This window comes from Dermacentor variabilis, chromosome 4 (genome assembly GCF_050947875.1).
Source record: "Dermacentor variabilis isolate Ectoservices chromosome 4, ASM5094787v1, whole genome shotgun sequence".
Lineage (NCBI taxonomy): Eukaryota > Metazoa > Arthropoda > Arachnida > Ixodida > Ixodidae > Dermacentor > Dermacentor variabilis.
In genome coordinates this window covers 127,362,709-127,386,863 of record NC_134571.1, presented here as the reverse complement: position 1 = coordinate 127,386,863, position 24,155 = coordinate 127,362,709, and the positions used below count along the sequence as shown (strand labels likewise).

The following is a 24,155-nucleotide window of genomic DNA, read 5'->3' as shown; positions in this document are numbered from 1 at the left end:
ATTATCCATGTCATTTCTTCCCTTTCAAATAACCGAAAATAAGTCATTGTTTTTCTATATTATCTGGGGGGAAGAAACGACACTGAAAGGATTAAGGATGGCATAAAAATTAAAGGGCCTTCAATCCATGAGAACAATGTTTATTATGAAGCAATCTTCAAAGTTCTCAAAGGTCTGCACGGATCCTTACAAGCAAAAAAATTTCATACCAGTGCATTTAGCATCAGTGAAACCACTTGAATCATAGTAGGAATCAAAAAAGCACATAATTGCATAATTTCAATTCCTGAGAAAAGGTTGTTTTAACTGCATTACATAGCAATAGCAAATAGCCACTCAAATTCTCGAACTGTTCAGCACAATAAATGCGAATGAATATAAACATTACATGATATTAGTGCAAGTATTGAAATATCAATAATTATCAAAACCCAATCCCAAATTTTATTTAGTGCACTGAAACGAACTTGCACAACTCTTTAGTAAAGAGCAGTTAAACGCTTGAATGCAGAAAGAAGTGCTTGTCTGCAAGACACAGAGCTTAAACATCATAATAATGAAAAGTGAAGACTTACAATGAATCATGCTAGTATGGAACTACAGGCGTCACATACACTGAGATTCCATGTAAAAACTAAGGAAAACATGAAAAGCAAGAAAGAACAATGAGGAGTGCACACAACTCAGCACTACTGCACCACATGTGTCAGGTGCACTTGTGGTGGCAAGGTGCCTATTGAGGTGGCTTTGGTGTCCGACGGTTTGACAACGTAAGTGGCACTGAAACGACCTCTCGCTTATGTGGGTTATGATGTGTCAGTTCAGTGGGAACTTCTGCAAGTAACACTGAGGACATGAAGAGCCCCGACATGGAGTCTCCCTGAGTGGATATACAGGTGGTCCTTCACCACGGACTTTGTGTGGACGAGCAGGTGTCGGTCCAGTGCAGTCTTCCAAAAGTTTTCAGGACATTAAGGGCCCTGAATGAGCCTCTCACATTAGTGGAAGCGAAGTTCAGTGCGAACTTCCATGAGTACATCCGAGTACATGAAGAGCACTGACATGGCCTCTCGCTGAGTGGATGCACACGTGATCCTTCACTAAAGACTTGAGGATTGCCGAGGGCATGCAGGGCACTGAAATGGCTGCCCGCCTGTATGGATGTGAGGCTTTTGGTTTAATACAGACTTCCACAGGAAGTTCTCAGGACATGAACGGCCCTTAAACAGCCTCTCCCATTAGTGGAAGTCCAGGTGAACCTTCCATATCGCCTTTTGCGAGAAGCTTTGGGGGCATAAAGTGCACTGAAATGGCTTCTCCTGCATGGGTGTGCAGGTGTCGGTTCAGAACATGCTTATACGAGAATCTCTGAGGGCATGAAGGGCACTGAAATGGCTTCTCGCCTGTGTGGGTGCGTAGGTGTTGTTTCAGACTACTCCTTTGTAAGAATCTCTGAGGGCACGAAGGGCATTGAAATGGCTTCTCGCCTGTGTGGGTGCGCAGGTGCCGGTTCAGATGATTCTTCTGTGAAAATCTCTGAGGGCATAAAGGGCACTTAAATGGCTTCTCTCCTGTGTGGGTGCGTAGGTGTCGGATCAGAACATTCTTATCCGAGAATCTCTGAGGGCATGAAGGGCACTGAAATGGCTTCTCGCCTGTGTGGGTGCGTATGTGTTGGTTTAGAGTACACTTATGTGAGAAGCTCTGAGGGCACGAAGGGCATTGAAATGGCTTCTCGCCTGTGTGCGTGCGCAGATGCGAGTTCAGAGCATCCTTTCGTGAGAAGCTTATAGGACACAAAGGGCACTGAAATGGCCTCTCGCCTGTGTGGGTGCGCAGGTGCTGGTTCAGATGAATCTTTTGTGAGAAGCTCCGAAGGCATGAAGGGCATTGAAATGGCTTCTCGCCTGTGTGGGTGCGCAGGTGGTGGTTCAGAGTTCTCTTTTGTGAGAAGCTCTGAGGGCATGAGGGGCACTGAAATGGCTTTTCGCCTGTGTGGGTGCATAGATGCGAGTTCAGAGCATACTTTCGTGAGAAGCTTGTAGGACACAAAGGGCACTGAAATGGCCTCTCGCCTGTGTGCGTGCGCAGGTGCTGGTTCAGATGAATCTTTTGTGAGAAGCTTTGAAGGCACGAAGGGCACTGAAATGGCCTCTCGCCCGTGTGGGTGTGCAGGTGCCGGTTCAGAGCACTCTTTCGTGAGAAGCTTTGAGGACACGAAGGGCACTGAAATGGCCTCTCACCTGTGTGGGTGCACAGGTGGTCCTTGAGAGCACTCGTTCGTGAGAAGCTCTGAGGGCATAAATGGCAATGAAATGACATTTCTCTTCTGTGGATGCACAGGTGCTGCTTTAGGTAAACTTTTTGTGAAAAGCTCTGAGGGCACTGAAATGGCCTTTTGGCTTTGCGAGTGTGCAGGTGTTGCTTCAGTTTGAATGTTCGTGAGAAGTTCTGAGGGCACAAATGGAATTCAAACACACGCCGGCCTGCATGGATCCTGGTGAGCACTTCAGGTCACAGTTTATCCATCTCATAGACACAGGAGTTACAGCGGGGCGGTATCCTTCATGTAACTGCACCATCTGCATTTGCTGGACAGCTGGAATGCTTCAATGCTGCACCAAGAAAACAAGACAGGTTACCCATGTAATGCTTTCCATTTAAAAATAAATATGTAATTATATAATGCCGAAGAAATGAAATTACATAGATGGTAGTGGGAAAGACGAGCCTTTTCTTCATTCAATGTCTTTGCGGTGATATTAGAACAAATGAGAGCACAGCAGGTCAACCATATTGATTTAGAAAATATATGTTTTTATGAATGCTCAGGGGCCAAGTTTATGAAATTTGCACAAATTTTTGCTTAAAACATTTTTTAACTGTAAGATATAGTGAGAAGACTAGGAGCTTGGTATTAGTGCAGGCTGCCATTGTATAGTCAAGTGCACGAGCCCAAACATTCAGTAATACCATCATGGGCCTGAAGATCAAATAAAGAGCAGCAGTTCATCTCAACCTAGGTTTCATGGTATTGTCTGTTGCAGAAGATAGTTACCTTTCTGAAATTTTATTTATAAATGCTGTCTACTCACTTGAGTCCAAGGATGAATGAATATACAGAAAATGTTATCAAGGGACAAAAAACACAAACATTGGAAAACAATATTTAGCCAAAAATACAAATCGCAAATATGACAACATATCTAATTTCAACAACGCTTTTAGCCAATTCATTCCATTCTTTGTTTTAGAAGAAATTTACCATTTAGAAGCATTATTCACAGCACATAGGTCCTGCATCATTCTACTGTGGTACTGACGAACGCTGGCACGAGAACGACACAGGTAAAATTATTTCATAATGCTGGACTTTGTTGTACACTGAATGCAAGAGTTGTAGCCTGTCTAGCATGTCTTCCCTGTAGCTATTCAAGATGGAGAGTACTCAGCATCTGCGACATACTATCCGTTTTTTTTGCAGAAATTGCAGATGAACCTAACTGCTATTTGCTGTAATAAGTTTAATTTAACAATAGTTTATTGGCATATGGATCCCGCGAAGCTTACGCATGTTCATAGCTAGGTCTGACAGCATAGCGAACACCCCTATACATTTACCTGTATAGGGGCTCCTTTCAAATTGCAACAAAGGTCCATAAACTTCTGAGAGTGCTAGCCGGAGCTGACTCTCCCTCACCCCGCGGTCGTTCCTCAGGTGGCACCCGTCAGCGCAGCGGCGGTCCTCCGCCCTTCCCGCCTGGACTTGGCCGTCCACACACTCCCCAACAATCAACATAGCTGTAACAACCAATAGCACCTATCACGTTTGGCAGTGGAACTGCCGCGGATTCAAAAGGAAGAAGGCCAACCTTCACCAGCATTTTAATAACACGGCACAGCAAGAATCCTACAAACCTGATATCATAGCGCTACAAGAAGTCAACATGAAAGCCGGCCTCTCCTCTTACCGGGCTATTCATTGCCGTAACAACTCCAAGAAAGTCACTACGCTCGTTCGCCGAGAACAGGTGACGGCGATCCACGACATCGAAACTTCTCCCCCCTCGGGCATCCCCCACGCTTTCGTGGAGATCATCCCGACGCGCACGTCAGATCCCAGCCTATTCATCCTCAACGTATACGTCGCCCCGCATGCAGACCCGAAGCTCGATGCAATTTTTCGCTCGGCCCTCAGTCAGCCGCGACTGCCCCCTGCTCATCGTTGGGGAGTTCAACGCCGGTCATACTCTGTGGGGATACCTGGGTGACACCCGCAAGGGTAGACATCTAGCAGCAGCCGCGCAAGAGCTGGGCCTCACGCTAATCAACGATACTACCACCCGCACCAGAATCGGCAGCCGAGGTCAGGTAGACACTAACCCGGACCTGACGTTCGTCGTCCACTCGCAAGACTACGCCTGGACGAACACTGGCGAAACTCTGGGCAGCGACCACTGCATCCTTCACACGGAAATCTATGCACGCGGCAAGCGTCGGCGGAAGCATCGCTTCTCGGTTACAAACTGGGACAAATTCCGCGAGTCCAGAAGAATGCGAGCCAATGAGGGATCCATCGCCAATATCTCATCCTGGACGGGCCAACTCCTGGCCGACGTGGAAGAGCATACGGAACATCTTGACCCGGAAGACGCCCCGGAAACCACCAACGTCGACAGCAGGCTGCTCCACATGTGGCAGGCAAGATCGAGCATGCTCCGGCGTTGGCAACAGCAGGGGAAAGATAACCAAGCCCTAAAAGAAAGAATCACTCGACTTGACGCAGAGATCTCCGATCACGCGACCGAGGTCACCCGACAGCAATGGTACCAAATATGTGATCGCATGAGGGGACGCCTCAGCGCAGCCCGGACGTGGCACCTCCTTCGCCACCTCCTGGACCCGGACACCACCAGGGTCGAAGGCAGAAGAAACATGGCCAAGTTAATCCACAGGCATGCTCAGGACCCGGGGACGTTCCTGGCAGAGATGCGAGACAAGTACATCGGCCCGCAACTCAAGACACCGTTACCTGCTGCCTATCAGGGCCGGCCGAACGCGCACATAGACGAAGACATTACGTTCGCTGAGGTGTCGGCAGCCGCCTACAAGCTGCGGACGAACTCGGCGCCGGGTTTGGACCGCGTTACCAACAAGATCCTACGCGACCTGGACGAGGCCGCAATAGAGCAGCTCACAGAGTTCATGAACGAATGCTGGAAGACGGGCGCCATCCCAGAAGAGTGGAAGACGTCAACGATCGTCTTCATACCAAAACCAGGCAAACACCTCAATGCGGACAACCTCAGGCCGATTTCACTGACATCATGCGTCGGCAAACTGATGGAGCACGTGGTCCTAGACCGTCTCAATGAACACGTAGAAGATGGGGACGAGTTCCCCCACTCTATGTTTGGTTTCAGGCCACACCTGTCCTCCCAAGATGTACTCCTTCAGGTAAAAAGGCAGGTGATGCAACCCGAAAGTCCGGCGGACGCTCGCCGATTCCGGTGCCTCCTGGGCCTCGACCTGAAGAAGGCCTTCGACAATGTTGCCCACGCAGCGGTGCTCGAGGGCCTGACCCAACTGGGTGTCGGCAACCGAGCGTACCAATACGTCCGAAACTTTCTCACCGACCGGAAGTGCCGGATCAAAGTCGGCGAACATGAAACTGAATTTATAGAGCTGGGGAGCCGAGGCACGCCGCAGGGATCAGTCATCTCCCCTTTTCTCTTTAACGCGGCGATGCGCGGGCTCCCGGAACTGCTGTGCTCTATCCCTGGGCTTCACCACAGCCTCTACGCTGACGACGTGACGTTATGGGCAGTGGCGGATGATCCACAAGCTCTTCAAGAGATCATGCAACGCGGCATCGACGTCGTACAAGCTTATGCGGAGTCAAGGGGCCTGACGTGCTCACCGGATAAATCCGAATACCTCCTGATCAAGCCCGGCAGAAGTAGCTGTCCCAGGGGATTACCACGAAGAAGGCGCTTCCTTGAGCTTAAAGTCGGAGAACTTACCATCCCGGAGCGCCCCAGTATCAAAATATTGGGGCTAGACTTTCAGAACACGCTGCGCTGCGGGCTCATGTTAAAGAAACTCCAGAGGGCGACCAACTACACACTACAGCTCATTCGCCGGGTGGCTAATCGGCACCACGGCATGGGCGATCTGCTTCGACTTCTGCAGGCATACATAACCAGCAGAACCATGTACTCGACACCATATGTCAAACTCGCACCCACGGACTTAGCCAAATTAAACACCATGATCCGACGAAGCACAAAGGCAGCCTTGGGCCTTCCGGACCACGCGGCCACCGCAAGGCTAGAGGCCTTAGGCATGCATAACACGATCGAGGAGCTCTTAGACGCTCACCACACAGCCCAAGTCCGTCGTCTCTCGCTAACCCCGGCTGGCCGCACCGTCCTCCGGAAGCTCAGTCTCGAGGCTATCCCCGAGATTACAGAGTACATTACGATTCCGCGAAAGGTCAGGGGGCATACTTATGCCCCACCTCTACCCCGCAACATGGACCCCGAGTTCCATCAGGGCCGTCGGCAGGCCCGTAGTGAAGCCATTTGGCGACGCTACGGCTCGCAAAATGGAGTGGTCTACACAGACGCAGCCAGACACCCTCGCGGCGACCTCATGACTGCGGTGGTAGCTGATCACAACGGAGGACTGATAGAACATACAACAATCACGGCTGGCCGAGTGGTGGAAGCGGAGGAAACCGCGATTGCCATGGCCATGCATGCGGAAGCGAACACCGTCATCAGCGACAGCAAGCAGGCCATCGGCAATTTCGTCCGTGGTAGAATTTGCAAACAGGCGTACCATGTCCTCACACGACGCCCCCTAAGCGGCTTGACAACCCTCGTGTGGACCCCCGCTCACGCGGCTGTGCCCGGCAACGCGTCGGCTCACAGTTTGGCTCGAGATCTCGCGCGCCGAGCCTCGTCCGCGGATGCGGACGGCGTAAATGAGGAGGAGAGACACGAGGAACCCTGCGAGACTTATTATGAAATAGCCCATCGGTATCGCTTGAGGCGTCGCGCGCTCCCACCACCGGCCAAGCAACTCGACAAAACGCAAGCGGTCGCGTTTCGGCGACTTCAGACAAATACATACCCACACCCAAAATACATTAACAAAATCACAGGGGGCAGGGAAAGCGACAAATGTAGGCTCTGTTCAGAAACAGGAACACTCACACACATAATGTGGGAATGCACCTCGCTCCGTTCTCTCATCCCCCCGTCAGCAGCGAGACTGACTGGACAGCCTGGCTCAGTTCCGGGGACGTCGACAGACAACTTGAACTGGAGGACTGGGCGGAAAAGGCCAAGCAGGCCCAGGGCCTTACTTGAGCCCTAACCCTCAGCCACGTCCCTCTTTACCCTTCCCCCTTTCAATAAAGTTTATCACCACTACCTTCAATATGCTTGTCTCACATCATGTGTTGTTAGAATTACCTCGAGGTGCTAATAGGTAGAAACATTGTTGGGTGTTGTTGCCAATAAAATAGGGAAAGTGTAAAGGTGTCTCCTTGCTGCTTATCTTCATAAACACAGCACTAATTAATGTTTAAGCTCATTTTCTACCCTTCACACAAGTGGCAAATCTTATCAAGGTTATTGCTGAGCTTAGTTTCATCAGCTTGCGATTTAACTACTGTGTACAAGATATCCAACCATCTTTGCTTTGTCAAGGACTATTAGGAAAAGAAAAGGTCCCAAGAATGACCCCCATCTTATGCTGCACCTAACATGAAAGGAAATGCCTCAAGTACGATTGCAGACTTTGACATACTGAACACGGTATTCAATATAGGGTCTGATAAAATGCACAGATTTGGTCTCTGTTCGACTGCGTAAAGCTTACATGGAGCTTTATGTTCAGGCACTTAATCAAAGACGTTGGCAAAATCCAAAAAATGCTGCCTGTATTTGTTCCCTGTTGTTAACTGCTAAGTAGTGATAAGAGGCAATAAGCTGAGTGACAGTAAAAGCCGTCCATAAAACCCAGCTGGTCTCCAAACAGCATGTTGTCTTCATCTAAGTATTGTTCAGGGTGCCAACAGATCACATGTTCTTACCTATTGCTACACAGTTTGGTCAGTGAGACAAGACAATGATTTTGCACGTTTAGGGGATGCACCCACAGTGTTGGAAGCATGTGTATTTAACAATGAATGGGTGGACACACAATATGCTGTACAGCCCCAATAGTATGTACTTTGCAAGTACTTGACCGGCCATTTTGCAGAGGATATGTTCTTGTGCAAGACCAAGAGCCAAGCCAATAAATGTTCCACTGTGGCCTGCAGCAGCATTCATTCGATGATACGACACACATCTCTCTCAATGGCACTTACTGTTCTTACGATGAGTCACTTATTGCTTGCAAAACCCGTCCGTTCCCTACAACTTTGAATTGAAACCATGAAGCAGTCCTTTAGGGTACCAGTTGGAGTGCTAGAGTATACTCGAGGCAGTGGAGCAGTTTATGCTGCATTAACTAGAAAATGTAAAGTACCTTGTGCAGTGATGGAACAGCCATTTGACCATCTGGCGCAGATTTGAGCACCAGCAAGAAGCTGATTTTGCACAGCAGCTAGCACTTCTGGCACAGTGTTGAACCTACGTCAATCTTTCTTTCATTTAGATTATTCAAGGCAAATTCGGCACAAAACGATATAGTGCAACTTTAGCTGGAATAGGCAATTAAGATAGCCGACGCCAGTTATGCACATGAATAAGGCATTTGGGATAAAAAGAACCCAGCTTTTAAAAGAATGGTCAATCCTTTGCATACATCACAGTATAAGGGTGTCTATTGATGGTTTTGTTCATCACTTCATAATTGGAAAGTTTCATTGTCAGTAGGTACTGACAATATTACTGGAAATTACTAAAGAATACTGTCTCTGAGCAGGTTTTTATTCCATATTTTTCATCAATCTTTAATGACTGGTCAGATTCCACAAGATTGGAAACCACCAGTCATACCAATCTTCAACGATGTCAAGAAAAACAATGGCTGAAAATTACCAACTGATATTGTTGGCGTGTATATGCCGTTAAGATGGAACATCATGTCACAGTGCCACGGGAAGGACAAGGACGACGATCACCAATAAGATGAAAGAGATGACGTAGTGGGGCTAACCTAGCATTTGGCCATACTGGTTTTACTAGCCATATCTTCTGCAGAACCATAGTCCCATTTAACCTTATATCTCTGCCCATTTCATTTTTGGTGGAGGTGCTGGGTATTGCAAAAGGCGGAACTCTGCAGCGGGCTTATACTCTGCCGTCCTACCATGCTGACAAACGACCAGGCCTTGGGAGCATCAATGTCGGGTCCCATCGCTTGTGTGCAGCGACGCATTCGTATGTGCCAAGCCATTCTTCGATGTTGACTTTGTCGGTGCCGTTACCAGAGTACGTGCCCGGGGTTGCGCGGTTGGGTCAAGATGACTGACGGTTGCGGTGTTGTGGATGCTGGTGGCCCAGGTGCGTTAGTGCTTCTGCCAAGCAGGGGCAAAAGTTCTTGGAATTTGTGAGCATCGGAATTTTGACAGATGAGGACAGTTTAGAAAAGCTCAATGCTTTTATCAGTCCTTGAACTGTTTCAAAGCAAAGTTGGATTTGACGGCGGTCGCTATGAGGTAGCCTTCTCATGGAAAGATTGCGAGTAGCTAGACAGCAATCAAAGGGAAACTTTAAAGCGAGTGCATCTGTGGAGAAGAAAATAAAGTTTAATAGGGATTTTGCTGCGGAACATGACTCAGCTATTAAAATTTATATGAGAACACGCCTTCCGTGAATGTAGACCGGAAAGAAGTGGTGCGCCATGTCTTGTATTCATTACATTCCACATCACGCTGTTGTACGTAGTGAGTCTACAAGTACAAGAATAGGGATGATCTTCGAAGAGTCAGCATATGGACCTCATTTGTGTGACAAAAAATGCTTAGAAAAAGGACCTAATCTTCCGACTGACTTTGTTACTCCTCTCATACGTTTTTGGATTAATCAAACTGCTTTGACTGCTGATATTTAAGAAAAGATCTTGGCAGATCGAACCGTAGATTGATATCTTTGAAAGTAATAGCTGGTGCATTACAAGAGATCACTGCAAATTTCAGTGACGAATGTGCTCCTTAACCACCATAATAGACCTTACACAGAAAGCGGTACGCTTATACAGCATAAAGACTTCAATTATATGACACAAAGTGCTCAACCTTGACTTTGCAGAAACCTGCCAAAGCATAACAGTATACTGAGAGACGTGCAGTGTATTTCTAGTTTTCCCAAGAATGGCTCATAACCACTACTGGATATTGGTGAGCATGTACGCAGCTTTACAATTGTTCATATTAGGACTGTTAAAGAAAAGTACCACATCAGAGCGTAATTTCATGCATGACTGCATCCCGTAACTTCTTCCTCCATCGCCATCTGGAAGATATGCACACTGATGTTTTTATGAAGTGTTGCTGTGCAACACGAAAATGCTGATTGCATGACTTTATTTCCCCCTTTTCAAGCAGGCATGCATGGTTTGATAGAGCATCGAGCTTCTGTTGCTGGGGGCCAGTTTTAACCTAATCAACAAACGTTTTTGTTTATTTGAGCCAGTGAGCCAAGCTGACCATAAATGGCCAGAAACTGACAAACTGCAAAAATGGGGGGAACAGGCAAAGAAAGCTATCACTTTAAAAGCCTTGCTACAGATGACTATCAAGAAATAAGAAAAAAGATACTGAGCTCTAAGAAAACCAAGAACAGAGACAGCGCCTGCCATGAACTCTCTCACAGTACTATGGTTGATTTACTTGAAAATTTGTTCTCGCAACGGCCATGATCATATTTTTGTACTCTCTCTCCTTCAAGAATGACAGAATATCTGATTGAATTAAAGAATTACCACACTTTAGAACAGCAAGTCTGCAGAACTAATTGCACAAAAGGTGTCATGGATGCTACTAAAGCTACAAAAAGCCTGCCTAAAAGTGTACCCGAAATCAGTGTATAGAACATGCAGATGGAATGAGTCACTGCTTTCTACTAAAACAAGACTTTAGCTTCTTCGTCCAGCTTTTCTAAAACATATATTTTGGCTGCCCCATTATAGGCCTTACGCTAACATTGAATCAAAAGATATCAGCACCATACAGTCACAACGAGGACAAGCAGAAATCTACAAACATTGCCATTACATGCCGATGAAAAGAACTTCATTTAGTACCATTTCCACAACTGGGAAAGCTACATGCTTTTGACGAAGGTACAGACGCCAGCTCTATCCAATAGACAGATGTTAAGCGGGCATTGGACAGCCATGGCAGCTGCTGGCACCATCCTGCTTTCCAAGATAAGTATTCTCCACTGATGTATGAGCAGAGTGGCTGAGAGCCAAAATCCTTGACTGCCAATTTGATTACTGTGAGTTGATGTCCTTCCAGCAGAATGAGAACATTTCGTTCTTTGTAGTTTCCTTGCAAAGGATTTTGGGATAATAGTTATGAGCAGGCGGAGGCATCACTAGAGATCAAAACAAGCAGGGAAGTTCTATATCTCCTTGCATGTTAACATTTTGTACAGGGCAGCCTGCTTAACATGAATTTTCACATACGTCACTAGAGAAATAAACAACACTGCAATATGCAGAACTGCAATACGCAGCTACTACTTCAAATGCTGGCACCGTAGTTGCAGCAATGAAGGCACGAAATCAGAAAATAATTTTTAGCACTTCCTTCAAAATTTAAATAGCGAATTAATAACTGTTGTAACACGTGCCATTGGATGACAATATAGTTAAACCTCGATAAAGAGAGGTTGGAAAGATCGGCACTTTACTTCATTAGATTAAAAATTTTGCTAAATTGAAAGTCAACCTTTTCGCGAAGTACTGTCGCCAACCGATTCTTTTTTACTAGGAAGGGGTGTAACCATTCAACTTGACTCCGTTTCCCCATTCCCCCTTTTCCCTAACATACACCAGCGTGCCATCAACTTGCCTAATAAAGTTGCTTTTTTCCAGTTACATTATATTTGCAGTAAAATCGTCTGATAAGTTTCGCATTATTTCTCTGGGAATTTGTCATTTCCTTCAGCGTGTCGAGGGCAGCTTCTCTGAAAGGATGTATGGATGTTATGAATGGGGAACGGGGCGGTGGTTTGCGCCACCAAGCTCTTGCTATTATACTGCCCAATGTCCTACTTAGGTTAAATAATAAAAAAAGAAAACAAAAAACACTATGAACTACCACACCCAAATTTTCTGATCCCCTATTGCGAACTGTGCTTTTGTAAGTCTCAGTTTTTTGTCGTTTCCCTACTTTTCTTCCACCAATCCCCCAATCGCCTCTTACTAATGCCTATTGCGGACATGTTTACTTTTCCACTGCTCCCGCTGAACCCAAGGGCTTCAAGGAGGCCAGTGGTTCCTAAATCGAGCGCTCGGTAGACATCTTCACTTTCTAATAAAACATGCTCCATAGTTTCCCCAGCTTTACCGCAGCAAGCACATGCTTCTTCTTCCTTCTTATATCTCGCATTATAGGTGCGTGTTCTAAGGCATCCCGATCTCACTTTGAAAAGTAATGAGCTTGCCTTTGAGTTATCATAAATTGTTTCTTTCCTGATTTCGTTTTTTTCTTCTTCAGCAATTACTCATGGCAGGTTTCTTTTCCATTGCCGCCACCCATGAGATTATTTCAGCCTCTCTGACTTTCGGATTGATGTTCTTTGTTGCTGTGTTGCCCACCCTACAGGCCACATACTTGCTGGTAAGATTCCTGGTTTTTTTCCTCCACTGTGAATCAATGTTTTTCCTGTACAGATACCTGAACACTCTCCTAGCCCATTTACTTTCTTCCATATTCCTCAGGCGTTCTTCATACTCAATTTTACTGCAAGCTTTCCTCACTTCGAAACTAGTCCAGCCCATATCACCCTGCACAGCTTCATTTGTAGCCTTCCTGTGAGCGCCCAATGCGAGGCGACCCACTGACCTTTGGTTCCCATCGAGTCCTGATTGCACCCCTGATTTAAAGGAAACAACCGCATTTCCAAAAGTTAAGTCCTGGAACCATTACACCTTTCCACATACCTCGGAGGACCTCGTACTTATTGTATCGCCATGGCGGTCTGTGCTTCATTATGGCTGCCATTTCTCTTCCCCTTAACTGTTATTCTTTCCTGTGTTTCCATATATCTATTGCCTTCGTTTATCCATATACCAAGGTATTTATATTCTGTTACCCTAGGTATTTCCTGGCCCTGTATCTCCACTGTCTGTTCACCATTTTCATTGAATACCATTACTCCTGATTTTCTAACACTAAATTGTTGCCTTCCTGTCCAGGTATTAGCCAGACGTTGCAAATCACTTTGCTTGTTAGCTAGCAACACAATGTCGTCCGCATAAAGTAAACCTGGGAGCTGCTGCTCTACTACTGTACCCGCCTGTTCATATGAGAGATTAAACCCGATATTACTTCCTTCTAGCGCTCTCTCCATCCTCACCATGAACGATGGATGGATGGATGGATGGCGGTTACACCGTTTATAACGGGCGGCGGCTGGCACCACCTAGCCTTTTGCTTCCCCTCATATTTTTTTTTCTTTATATCCCTTTCTCCTTACACTAATTTTCACTCCCCTTCTCCCCCCAAATTAAATATGTAAAATAGTATAGAAGACATTAGCTCCTCGATTTATGGTATTATCTCTCCCTTGATTTCCTCCACCAATCCTCTAGCCTCCCCTTCGTTACTGCCTCTTTTCTCGCCTATTCGCCCTGGTTCCCCGGGAAAACCTGATGCCCCTTCCATATCTGTCACTGTTCCCTCAGCCAGAGTCGGACGAAGGTCTGTGCATCTCGGCACTATGTGCTCTGTGGTCTCAATTTCGGCTTTGCAAGCTGTGCATAAAAGGTCGACGGCTTCAAATTTAGCCCTGCATGTTTTCATTCTAGAAACCCCCGTCCTAGCTTCGAATAATAATGAGCTACCTTCCGAGTTATCAAATAAGAGCTCTCTTTTTGTCTCCTGTTTTTGTGTCCTATACAATAGCTAGCACTGTCTTTTCGAGCATTATTTCTTCCCATCTTTTTCTTTTGGTCTCCTTCACCTCCTTTCCCATACTAGAACCACGTTGGGCCCCCTCCCTCGGCTGTAGGTATCTAATCCGCAGCTTCCTAGTTCTGAGTGTCCACTTAGTGTTCAAACTTTTCATGTATAGATACTATTTGTACACTTTTACCGCTCACCTTTTTTCCCCCAGTGCTGCGAGTCTCGGTTCATATTTTAGCTTACTTATTGCCTCTCTACCTTTGAATGACATCTATCCCGTGTCCCCCTGCACTCCCTCATTAGGGGTGTTCCCGGCGCTCCTAAGGCCAACATGCCTACACTTCTGTCTTGTTTCCATGCATGCCTGAACTTCCGATTTCATGCACAGTACTGAATTTCCGAATGCGAGGCCAGGTACCATAACTAATTTCCATACCCCCCTAACCACCTCGTACCTATTATAGTTCTATAGTGCCTTGTGTTTCAGCGCATTCCTTCATCTGGTTCCATAACTTTTCTCGGTTTACATTATCATAGGCTCCTCTAATGTCTAAAAAAGCTATCCATAGCGGTTTCTGCCTGGCTTCCACTATCTCTATGCATTGTGTTATAACAAATAAATTATCATCTAGCCTTCTGTTCCTTCGAAATCCATTCTGCAGCTCTCCAAAGATCTCTTCCCATTCTGCCGATTCCTCCATTCTCATTTTCACCATCTGCAATGCTACTCTGTATATGACTTATGTGACAGTTATTGGCCTGCAGGATTTAATGTTGTCCTTGCTTCCTTACCTTTGTAAACTAATATCACTCTGCTTGATTTTCAGTCCTGTGAAACATCTCCCCCTATAACTATTTGTTCAATAAGTTGTCATAATTTTAATTTACTTTTCTGGCCTAATATGCTTATCAATTTGATAGGTATGTCATCAGGTCCTGTCGCTATTCCCATGGGGACCTTGTGTTCAATTCTGTCCCGTTCCTTGTCATCCCTCTGTTCTCCTCCTCTAATTCTGTCCCACTGTTGTCATTGTTCTCCATTTCGCTACCCTCTGGCTCTGCAAATGCTGCCTTTATTGTTAACCTAATAAATTCCTGAGCTTCCTCTCCCTCTACCTTTGTTCCTTCTGGTGTGGTCAGTGAGTGCTGAACCACCTCTTGTCTTCTTATGCCTTATGTGTTCCCAAAACTTCTTAGAGGCATTTCTGTCTTTCTTTCGTATTTGTAACAACCACTGTACCCCAACTTTTGCTATCTTGGCTTGAATTAATGCCAATGCTTCTCTTTTCCTTGGAAGGTAATTCTCCCATTTTGTCTCCACCTTTCTGGTGGGGCTCCCCTTTTCCTTGCTGCACGCATCTTTGCGTTGCTCTATGGCCTCCTTAACCTCTCGGTCCCACCAGCTTTTCGGTTTATGTTTTCCCTGCTTACTTCCTAGTTTCCTAATCTGTTCCTTCTCTAGCTCTCGTTTAAAAATACCTATCAACTCGTCGTATGTCCATGCCCTTTGCGGTTGCTTGGATACTATGCTTTCAATGTTTTTCGCCACTTCTTGTAGCTGCCCGTCATTCAGTTTGCTCATACCTTTCCTTTCTTTAGTTTCTATCAGTGGTACTGTCTTTCCAAAACTGATTTCGATTCGTTTGTGATCACTCCCCAGGCTTTTTGTACCTTCCTCGTCAATTTCCATACCTCCCAACCGTTCATACAGTTTGTGGGACATTAGGCAGTAGCCGACTGTCGAGTGGGAGTTATTTCTTTCCCATCTTATCTTCCCGTCCCATTTAATTCAGTATAAAGCATTGCAAAATCATGGGCCTCACAAAAATCTACTAACATCCGCCCAGTTGCATCTGTCGCCCCGTCAAAGTATTCCAAATGTGCATTCATGTCCCCTAGGATGATTATCTCCCGTTTCATTGTTACCTCCCCGATGTCCTTGGCCGTACATTTGAAATATTTTGAAATAACTGAAATGTTCCGATTTGAAATAACTTCAATTATGGAGAGCGACCTCTGTGTGGTATACCGAAATGAGCGGCGAAGTCCTTTATACCACGCCGATCGAGATCGCTTGCACGATGCTAAGTGGCCTGGCTCACAGGCGAGTGGGTGTTGCATTTAGTCAAGGCGTTTAGTACTACAGCCTCTACGGGTACTCACGCTTGTCATGCTGCACACGAGGTAGGGAGCACTGGTCTTGGAAAATGCAGAAACCACCAGCAGCACACACCAAATCCGGTGTCAAAAAACAGAGATACTCACTATAACACCTAGAGGGAAATCTGGCGCCACCGTCTATGGATGCATGGATGGATGTTATGAGCGTCCCCTTTGGAACGGGGCGGTGGCTTGCGCCACCAAGCTCTAGTAAGTTTCGTAAGAAGCGCCGTGCCGTCATGGAATTGACTGCGAGGCTTGTGTTGGCTGGTGTTGTAAGAGGCTTCGTCTAAAACGTGGATATGGCCATAGAGTTTGGCTACACAAAGCAAGTGTCTGTCGGGCGGGCCGGCGTTGCGCGTACCCGGTGGTTCGAATGGGTGCGTTGCGTTAGGGTGGCTAGAAGGCCCTTCTAGCCATAGAGTTTCCTACAAAACTCTATGCTTCTATCCACCCTAGTTGCGTTCACCCAAATAGCCATAGAGTTAGTAGCAAATAGCCAATTAATGCTAATTTGGCTTGGCTCCCGTTGGATTTTTAAAAGGCGGCGGTAGTGCGCTTTGGACATTTCGTGTGAGCAACTGTGAAACAGAGTGTAGCCTTTCTTATAGTGCTTAGAATATTCTAGGCACTATGCTTTCTCTATGGTGAAACCTTTTCGAGGTGTTTCTGCGTTGTATTTTCGATTTAAGTGGTCTTCGCTGCCATGGTTAGTTTGTTTGGTTGGTTAGTACATGTGCTAACGGTCTTTGCCTTAGTGTTGAAGCAATGAACGACTATCTCATGGGAACCATTAAGGAGTGCGCAATAGAAGTCGGTGGTAACTCCGTTAGACAGGAAACCAGTAAGCTATCGCAGGAGACGAAAGATCTGATCAAGAAACGCCAATGTATGAAAGCCTCTAACCCTACAGCTAGAATAGAACTGGCAGAACTTTCTAAGTTAATCAACAAGCGTAAGACAGCGGACATCAGGAACTATAATATGGATAGAATTGAACAGGCTCTCAGGAACAGAGGAAGCCTAAAAACAGTGAAGAAGAAACTAGGAATAGGCAAGAATCAGATGTGTGCGTTAAGAGACAAAGCCGGCAATATCGTTACTAATATGGATGAGATAGTTCAAGTGGCTGAGGAGTTCTATAGAGATTTATATAGTACCAGTGGCACCCACGACGATAGTGGAAGAGAGAATAGCCTAGAGGAATTCGAAATCCCACAGGTAACGCCAGAAGAAGTAAAGAAAGCCTTAGGAGCTATGCAAAGGGGGAAGGCAGCTGGGGAGGATCAGGTAACAGCAGATTTGTTGAAGGATGGTGGTCAGATTGTTCTAGAGAAACTGGCCACCCTGTATACGCAATGCCTCATAACCTCGAGCGTACCGGAATCTTGGAAGAACGCTAACATAATCCTAATCCATAAGAAAGGGGACGCCAAAGACTTGAAAAATTATAGACCGATCAGCTTACTGTCCGTTGCCTACAAAGTATTTACTAAGGTAATCGCAAATAGAATCAGGAACACCTTAGACTTCTGTCAACCAAAGGACCAGGCAGGATTCCGTAAAGGCTACTCAACAATAGACCATATTCACACTATCAATGAAGTGATAGAGAAATGTGCAGAATATAACCAACCGTTATATATAGCTTTCATTGATTACGAGAAAGCGTTTGATTCAGTCGAAACCTCAGCAGTCATGGAGTCATTACGGAATCAGGGTGTAGATGAGCCATATGTAAAGATACTGGAAGATATCTATAGCGGCTCCACAGCCACCGTAGTCCTCCACAAAGAAAGCAACAAAATCCCTATAAAGAAAGGCGTCAGACAGGGAGATACGATATCTCCAATGCTATTCACAGCATGTTTACAGGAGGTATTCAGAGGCCTGGAGTGGGAAGAATTGGGGATAAAAGTTGATGGAGAATACCTTAGCAACTTGCGATTCGCTGATGATATTGCCTTGCTTAGTAACTCAGGAGACCAATTGCAATGCATGCTCACTGACCTGGAGAGGCAAAGCAGAAGGGTGGGTCTGAAAATTAATCTGCAGAAAACTAAAGTACTGTTTAACAGGCTCGGAAGAGAACAGCAGTTTACGATAGGTAGCGAAGCACTGGAAGGGGTAAGGGACTACATCTACTTAGGGCAGGTAGTGACCACGGATCCGGATCATGAGACTGAAATAACCAGAAGAATAAGAATGGGCTGGGGTGCGTTTGGCAGGCATTCTCAAATCATGAACAGCAGGATGCCACTATCCCTCAAAAGGAAAGTGTATAACAGCTGTGTGTTACCAGTACTCACATATGGGGCAGAAACCTGGAGACTTACGAAAAGGGTTCTGCTGAAATTGAGGACGACGCAACGAGCTATGGAAAGAAGAATGATGGGTGTGACATTAAGGGATAAGAAAAGAGCAGATTGGGTGAGGCAACAAACGCGGGTAAACGACATCTTAGTTGAAATCAAGAAAAAGAAATGGGCATGGGCCGGACATGTAATGAGGAGGGAAGATAACCGATGGTCACTAAGGGTTACGGACTGGATTCCAAGGGAAGGGATGCGTAGCAGGGGGCGGCAGAAAGTTAGGTGGGCGGATGACATTAAGACGTTTGCAGGGACAACATGGCCACAATTAGTACATGACCGGGGTAGTTGGAGAAGTTTGGGAGAGGCCTTTGCCCTGCAGTGGGCGTAACTAGGCTGATGATGATGATGATGTTCTGGAGTTGTGAAAGGTCGTCGCCCCTATTGCAAGTACTTGCGTTGTCGCGGCATCATTCGAACACTATACGATCAGAGCAGAAACAAGTGCTATAACCTCCCCCGGTGGTCGTGTAGGCGTCAACTCTCGAAGTATAGTGCAATAGACGGTGGGAACCCGTTTTATCTGCGGATGCGTGCTTGCACCAACTCTGACAAAACTCTGATCATTCGGGACCTATGAAAGCAGTGCTGTATTGTTTTTGTTTCCTGCTTAGTTCGCCTGTTTACATACTCGCCTGAATGTGTGCTGTTGTGATTTGTAAGTTTTCCCTCGTCGGTCTGTACCAGATGCCTCGCATTCAGCTGCTTATCGTCTGTGGTCGTTTTATAACTTTGCTGCAGAATTTTGTCCTTAAGTCGAATAAACTTGGGAAGGAAATCGTGAAGCTTTACTCCCGAAAAGCGCTTCTACGTCCATAGAATTTACTGTTCAAATGCAACACATATCCTCATTTAAATTTTAGAAGAACTTATGATTTCATTAAATTGAAATTGCAGATAAACAGAATTCAATAAATTGAAGATTTCTATATGCACACCAAATAAGTTCTGCAAAGTAAAACGGTTTGTTACATTAAAGTTCAATATGTGAAGGTCTAATTGTACAAAATTGATTGATATAGGGGTTGATTGGATACAGGGTGTGCATATTCACACGCCTGCTTCCTTGGTCAGTCGTTACGTGCCGGTCTTCTTGGGCAATAAACCAAGCAACAATGTTAATGTTTTCGAACTGTTAACATACCAAGAAGGTGATCTAAAACCTTCAGGCATATGGTGATTTTCTGTTCCAAAAGAAAAAAAAGTAATAGTAATAATGTGTGCAGTGTCATAGCAGAGTAAACAAAAAAAGCTGTCTAAGACAATGCTACATTCTTTTTCCTAATTATAGCAGCCTGCAAGGTGTTCTAGATCAGTTACAATATTTGAAAATTCATTGTGATGGGCCAGTCTGTTTCCCCTAGTGTTATAATGGCCTCATATTCTTGGAAAGTTAATCATATTACTCGTGTATCCTTTCTACATTGAACTCCTGAAATGTTTTATCACGGCCACTGCTCCTCATCCACCATACTTTTTCTGCTTAAAAGTTCTCAAGGCAATTATATTGCCCTCCTCTCCCTATTATTCAGGCAGAGAAACTGAGATCCACATGGCCATCACAAACTAATTTTCACTTGCACATGCTGACGTTCAAAACATTGCAGTTGAGCTAGAAGCTAGAGGGAAGCTAGAAAGAACTAGTGAAATGTGAAGGTTGTTGGCAAGGGCGCCCACAGTGTGTGAGGCCACAGATTATGCGAAGATAAAAGTTTTGAGAAAAATTATATAAATTTTGCAGTTGATATTGTTGTTTTATTAATGCTGCTCTTGCTTTAGTTATCATTTTTTTTAGTCACCATATGTGTTAAATGTCACAGCATTTGATATTATAGCATAGCATTTATTATTTATAGCATTTTTGACAATATATCAGGGGGGCGGGGGGTCCTCATCTGGATATTTCATTTCTAATGCATACACTTTGTATGGCTTGTTCGCGTTGCCAGCACCTACTGTACTACTTTGCAATTAAAACCTTCACAATTGTTTTTCACGCAAAAATAAAACAAGCAGTCTAAAAATGTTCCTTTGTATCATGCAATATAGTGCTCCTCTCACCTAAAGCTGTATGTTCTCGATACACAAGTAAACAGCTACATGTTAGCTGCAAAACCTCTTAAATTTGCAGCAATATCGAATATATTGAGACAAAAACGCTATCTTGGTGAACATATTGCTGCAGATGCTGACCAGCACATGAGTAGTGCTTCTTTTATTACAAACAGTTAATTGCCTTGCAGAGTGTGTACCACTTGGATCACAATCATTTTATTGAGATATTTTTGTATCATTTGCATGTGGCAGAAGCAGGAAATAGTAAGCCGACTCTGCCTTAAAGCAAACGTAAGCATGAGAGAGCGCTTAAAGCATTACTTTTTCAAACCGAGGCTTTGGTGTCTAGACTTCACGACGAAGAGAGTAAAATGTGATGTCACTTACCCTGTATTGTGAAACCATCTATGACTGGAAGCTTCATTCCACTGAGCTGAGCGTAGTTCCACCCCTCGACTGAAGACGACGCTGTCTTTCACAGTAATTGACATGAAGTTTAATTAAGCCTAAGCAATCGCTTCTGTCGAGGAGCGGGGCTGCTGTGCACTTGAGCCCAGGTGGAGTGTTGAGTGGAGAATATGGGAGTTAGTCATCTTTACCTATCCTCGAGCCTCTTAAGAGATTTCCTACAAAATTTAAGCTCAGCCTTTGTGTTTTCTTACAGCATAGTTATTACAGGTGGTACAAGACATTCCATTGTACAGTTTCTATAATTCTTTAGGAAAACATCCATCACCTCACTAAACAGGAATAGGCTCAATAGGTTCACTGGTATCATCTATAGTGTTTCCATCCAAGACCTATTGCTATTACAAGGCATTACAGACATTCAGTGACGTAGCCAGAAATTTATTTCAGGAAAGGATTCTCCACTGGCCACTACAACTCCCCCTTCCTCATCTTCTCTCTCTCTCTCACTATATAAATGTGTGGAGGGTTTTACATCATGCCAAGACAAACTCCTAGCACTCCCCGGACAGGAATGCTTTAGCAACGAGGATGCACATTTTTGCGTTGCCAAAGCAACTTTGCTTAACTTCCGACAAAAGATTTTCATTGCTAAGGCATGCAGCCACTACGTTTAAAATTATGCTATCATCCTTATGCTGTTTTTAAAAATGATTATATTAAAAATAACATTTTGTTTACAAATTGATGTATTTATATGTATATTATGACCTAGTTGGTGCATTACTTAGGAAAGCGAACTGTGCTAAAAATGTGACGGCGCTCTGTCTTGTGTCTTCTTGTTTGCAGCCTAGACTTGTTGCAGCCCAAGTAACAGTGGAGGTCAGCGTTATTTTCTTACCAGATTTGCTAGTGAGTGGTTCAGCCATGGCTATGTATGGAAGAGAGCGGGCACTATTTTGCAAGTCGCCTATTACTTAAATTGCAGGCATTATGGGCATGCTGCCTTTACGACTGGCTATTCTAAAGACTGCAGAGTAGTAAGCACAGCACGTGCTATGACAGGGTAGGTGAACCTCAGCTAAGGCAACTGGCCACAGCCACCTGGTGTTGAGCGATCAAGCAGTGATGAGACAATCCCCCCATTTTTCACTTAACTTCATTCTTGACGCCCTTAATGCGCGTTACCAGCCCGGCCCCCTTATCGTATCCACCTCCCCACTCCCTGGAGCTCACTGAAACTCTTTTCAGCCAATCATCGTCACACTCTTCAACATTCATGGGGTTGTTGAACAATGCAGCGTCCTCTAACATTCCTATTTCTGTTTTTGTGTGGACATCGAAGCCATTCACCTAGCTCCCCTCCCACCTGTTTGTTGTGGCGGCTTCTTAGCTTTCCTGGCCCAGCACTCCTGTCCTCATACTCCTCCTACTTTTCTCTCCAAAAGTGGTGCACTCCTTGTGCCCATTTGGCACAATGAGTGTGGTCCTAGACATAGCAGTCCTAAACATTGGATTCAGGGGAGAGGGGTTCTACAGCTGAATTTTTTTTTCATCGCCTCTGTGTTTGCGCTTCAAATATTCTTGCAAGGTCAGGCTGCGCATCTCTTATCCACTGAGTATCTCATCAGTGGTGCACTTTGTGTGCACAATCAGTGATTGGCACAAAGCAAGGGCTCAGAGAACAATAAAGTTATGATTGTTTCAGCAAAGAAAAATGTGAAGTTGCTTGAGACAGTGTTTTGCATGCTTGTCGATTTTAACTTCAATAAAGTATTTCTCTGCTCCCGTAATCACAATGTGCCTGTCATAGGCATGCATACCTGGCAGGAGCAGCGATGTGGATGAACTTGTGTGTTCACTTCAAAAATGCCTTGACACTGGCCGTGAATGAAACTAAGGCCCCCAGAAATTACTGGAATCTTGCTATGTACAATACTCAATAGCCTGTAGGGGGACACCTCTTGAAACGGGCTTTCTTAATTGCCCACTTGCGAATGCATCCCCTGCATGGCAGGCTAAATATCTGAATAAATTGCCCTAAGATTCACTATTGTAAGTACTGTAATTATTGTAAATATGTTCTCTTTTTGCTCCCCACTGCATGCTTTTTCCAATTCTGTTCCCTCATCATTGCACCATCCCTTTTTCTGGCCAATGTTCAGGTGTCCGCCACCGCCAATATGGCCAGCAAAATTGTCTTTCATTCTTCTAACAAGCACAAAAGCTTTTTCACTGTCAGATGCGAGCTGATACGGATGCTTAGTAAGCTAAACATTTAGCCTGTTTGTTCTCAGTGGGACAACATGGGAGAGGGGATCGCCCCCATGACATCCTCCCCCCCCCCCCCACACACACTTCGGACCGACACTAGCCCTCAACTTGCTTTCACATTCAACATTTCCCTTTCATCGATGTCGCTCTTTCTGAGTCCGTCTCCTGAAACTTTCAATTCCATGGGAGAGGGGATACAGGGGAGGAACTCAACCCCTCAAACCTTCCCACCCTCTGGCTAAGCCGATGCAGACATTATTTTAATGAACTTAAAAGGTAAATTTCTCCACTAACATTTTCTAAAATTGTATTTTTAGCAAAATGCTCATTGCATAAGTCAGGTATGTCATGAGAGAACACTTGATCTTTTCTGACAGACTTTCAGCTCCACTATGTGATGTATGTATGAAAGGCCCCAACAATCTTCGACTAATTGTAAGAAGTATGCCCTAAGTCAAGTTTCATTTTAGGCTTAACTGTCCTTTTTTATGGGTCAAATAGTAACATTTGCTAAGGATGCAGGTTGCTCTATCTGACTTAACCTTGGCCAACATGCATGTTGGCTCTCGCTGAGAACAGGTAAAGAGGACTTGCCCCATAAGTTAAAGGTATCGCTCCAAGTGGACTCGAGCTTAATATACTGTCTGCTTCCACTGCCCAGAAGTAATCTTTGTGCTGGTAGATTGCAAGTATTACACTTTCTCTCACTTCATATAGGCAGTTCCCACACTTGGATGTTATTTTGCAAATTGTACGGGTATCGCATTTGGTCTGTGCATTTTACATTC

General features: G+C 45.2%; 2 protein-coding genes across 4 annotated transcripts; one reads left to right on the top strand and one right to left on the bottom strand.

The window, feature by feature from the left end:
- Positions 1–124: 124 nt before the first annotated feature.
- On the bottom strand, positions 125–16,405 carry LOC142579739 (uncharacterized). 3 transcript variants are annotated; one of them, XM_075690259.1, is made up of 3 exons: positions 16,262–16,400; positions 3,622–3,801; positions 125–2,615 (listed from the first exon to the last, which is right to left on the bottom strand). In XM_075690259.1, the coding sequence occupies exon 3, from the start codon at positions 2,320–2,322 to the stop codon at positions 1,222–1,224; it is 1,101 nt and encodes a 366-aa protein (XP_075546374.1). In that variant the 5' UTR covers positions 2,323–2,615; positions 3,622–3,801; positions 16,262–16,400; the 3' UTR covers positions 125–1,221. The 3 variants fall into 3 exon arrangements, with proteins under 3 accessions (XP_075546374.1, XP_075546375.1, XP_075546373.1); XM_075690260.1 differs by having other exon boundaries at positions 3,701–3,801; XM_075690258.1 differs by lacking the exon at positions 3,622–3,801 and having other exon boundaries at positions 16,262–16,405.
- Positions 4,156–8,626, top strand: LOC142578332 (uncharacterized). Its single transcript, XM_075687730.1, has 2 exons — positions 4,156–5,698; positions 8,586–8,626. The coding sequence occupies exons 1-2, from the start codon at positions 4,156–4,158 to the stop codon at positions 8,624–8,626; spliced, it is 1,584 nt and encodes a 527-aa protein (XP_075543845.1).
- Positions 16,406–24,155: the final 7,750 nt, after the last annotated feature.